This window comes from Lactuca serriola, chromosome 2, assembly GCF_051521515.1.
Source record: "Lactuca serriola cultivar US96UC23 chromosome 2, Lser_US96UC23_V15, whole genome shotgun sequence".
NCBI classification, from domain to species: Eukaryota; Viridiplantae; Streptophyta; class Magnoliopsida; order Asterales; family Asteraceae; genus Lactuca; species Lactuca serriola.
In genome coordinates this window covers 200,495,255-200,497,967 of record NC_136409.1, presented here as the reverse complement: position 1 = coordinate 200,497,967, position 2,713 = coordinate 200,495,255, and the positions used below count along the sequence as shown (strand labels likewise).

Sequence of the window (2,713 nt, the reverse complement as noted above, 5' to 3'; positions counted from 1 at the left end):
GGAAAAGCAGTCGACTTCATTAGGTTTTGACTTTAGCGTTTGCGATTTGGGATTGGGTATTGTATTGTCGATATCAAAAATTTCCAAAAAACGGTTCTATAGGCGGTTAAACTGGTACGGTCGAGCCACGGTTCACAGAAAATCACCGGTTTTTTACGGTTTGACATACATACTAGCGGTTTTCGGAGGCTAAAAAACTGAAAACCTTACCGGTTCCCGGTTCGACTGGCCGGTCCGGTTTTCAAAACAGTGGATGAAACAAAACTTTGATTGTTCATAAACATATACAAAAGAACATCCCCAAAATACTTATTTCCGCCCAAAGGGGGAATGTTATGGTGTTTTTTTCAGAGTTTTTTTTTCACAGAGGAACTGCGCAGTTTGAAAATTAGCAAAGAGAAACAAAAACAATTCAAGAAAAAGAAATCAAACACAATATTTGATCTTTCATCTTTGATGATGAGTTAGTCTTCAGTGATCCACACATTGTTTTTGCAACTAAAGAACATGAAAATCAAACATAAAAACTAACAGTTTTGTCAAAACAATTTAATAAACAAATCAAAACATTTTCCATGTATGGTGGAATAGAAACTGAAGGCAAAGATTATCATGGAAACGACAAGGATTTAGGGTTATGAATGGATGTTTTCTCTTAAGCTAAAAAGTGGACAGCTTCTCTAAATGTTTTATCTACAGCTAAAAGATGGAAAGCTTCATAGTAATTGATGTTTGCATATTATACCATGATCCAAAACGATGACATCTAATATGCATCCAATGCGTTATAGTCTCAGTTGACATCTAATATGCAGCCATTCAAATTAAGGGACAGAATCACACAATAACATTAATGACTCCCAATGAGTCGTTTGCAACAAATTGCTGTATCACACGAACAAGATGATGATGTACAACATCTCTATCGAATACTCACACAGCTCAATGATGCCCTATGAGAGTTAACAAAATGAATTCTTGAATATGGACTATGCCAACGTAACAAAGAACCATAAAATTCGCGCATTTGCAAACTTGGAAGCAATGCGTTTAACAATTTAAAAGAGTATAGAGCAAGCTGAAGCCAAAGCAAACAATATTTAAGAATTTAACAGCAAATAACAATCATAGATTTCATGGAAGATATGCAATTGATAACAAGGAGGCAAGCTCCCCAATTGTGTTCATCCATCACAATACTCATCTTAATCAACAATGATAAATTCGATTTCCATGTGATAATCCCATCTATGGAACAACAGCAGGAATAAACAAAAAATACTTTGTTATAATGGAAATAAAAATCCTCACAAATTATATCATTCGAAACCACTAATTAAGCAGAAAAACCTGACCGATCAAATTAGGGCTTAGTGCGGGGCGGCGGAAGATGGAGTGCCGAGCAGGCTAGCCTGTTGGAGCTCCAGCTCGTTCAATTGAGCCTCTCGGTCCATTTCAATGATGAGGGGAACAACGAGGATCAAAAAAGTTGTTCCGGCAATCCAGGCTGCCTTGCCTGTGCTCCTGAGGAGCTTCTTGACGACGAAACCCGCATCTGAAGCTGCGCGCTTGCCTTTGTAGACGATTGGAGATTCGGATACTGTTGATGAAACCCTAGATAGAACGCCTTCGCTGTTGGACTTCTTCGCCGCCATTACTGGCTGAACTAGTAGGCGTCAAGGTTTCGTGATTTTCTCTTTCGAGCTGCTGGTTTGAAGCTTTACTCAATTTAGGGATCATTAGGGTTATTTTGGTTTTGAAACATTGGTATTTTTATCGGCTTAAAAGGGGTAATAAATTATTGGATTCTTATATATTTGATAACTGACATTTTCTTTATCATATTTACCTCTTCAATTTGTTAAACCGTACATATTCAGTCCTTATGACTGGTTATTCAGGTTAGCCGAGAAAAATGATTTAATATGGTAATATATTTCTCATTTTGTACACATTTAGTCTTTAATATTTTTGTACATATTTAGTCCTTAATATTTTTTTGTTTCAAAATAAGTCATTTTTGTTTTTGTACTCGTTCAGTAATTATGAATGATTTCTATAGATTTTTCTCACGACATCTTACATGGGACAATCATTAATGAAATGTGTGGGGCTATTGATGTTTATGTGTAACGTCTCATTTTCACAACCAAAAAAACTTCATTTTTAAATAAGGCAAAACTCTCTAATTATAAATCTATTATTAATAAAAAAACATTTATTCCAAAATACATCGATCGAAAATCAGAGTAATATAGGAAACGCGATATCCTCAATACTGTTGATGAGTGTATACAGTCTTGCCTTCGCCTTCTCATGATCAACGATAGAACCTGAAAACATAAACAACTGGGTAAGCACAAAGTTTAACGAGTTTCCCCCAAAATATCCGATACAACAAACTTATTATCATGCATAACGGGCCCACACTCATTGGATTGGAATACATTGGCCCAATCAGTCATCGAACTGGAATGCCAACATACAACAAATCTAATCAGTCATTAGACTGGAATACCCAGGGTTTGTTGGTCTGTCGCCTTAACCCAACCACTCTTCTCGAGCCTCCGTGTCTACGGCTTACAGCCGGCCCACACCAGGTATCTTGGCCTACAACATATAGCACGACCGTCTCAACCTATCCCACCACCATATGGCTATCTCACGTAAGATGTCGTGAGAAAAACTTAAGAAATCATTCATAAGTATTGAA

The 2,713-nt window shown here is 36.8% G+C and overlaps 1 protein-coding gene across 1 annotated transcript; it reads right to left on the bottom strand.

Moving 5' to 3' along the window:
- Positions 1-1,107: 1,107 nt before the first annotated feature.
- LOC145088110 (mitochondrial import receptor subunit TOM9-2-like) lies at positions 1,108-1,760 on the bottom strand. The gene has a single exon (XM_079026323.1). The coding sequence runs from the start codon at positions 1,653-1,655 to the stop codon at positions 1,371-1,373; it is 285 nt and encodes a 94-aa protein (XP_078882449.1). The 5' UTR covers positions 1,656-1,760; the 3' UTR covers positions 1,108-1,370.
- Positions 1,761-2,713: the final 953 nt, after the last annotated feature.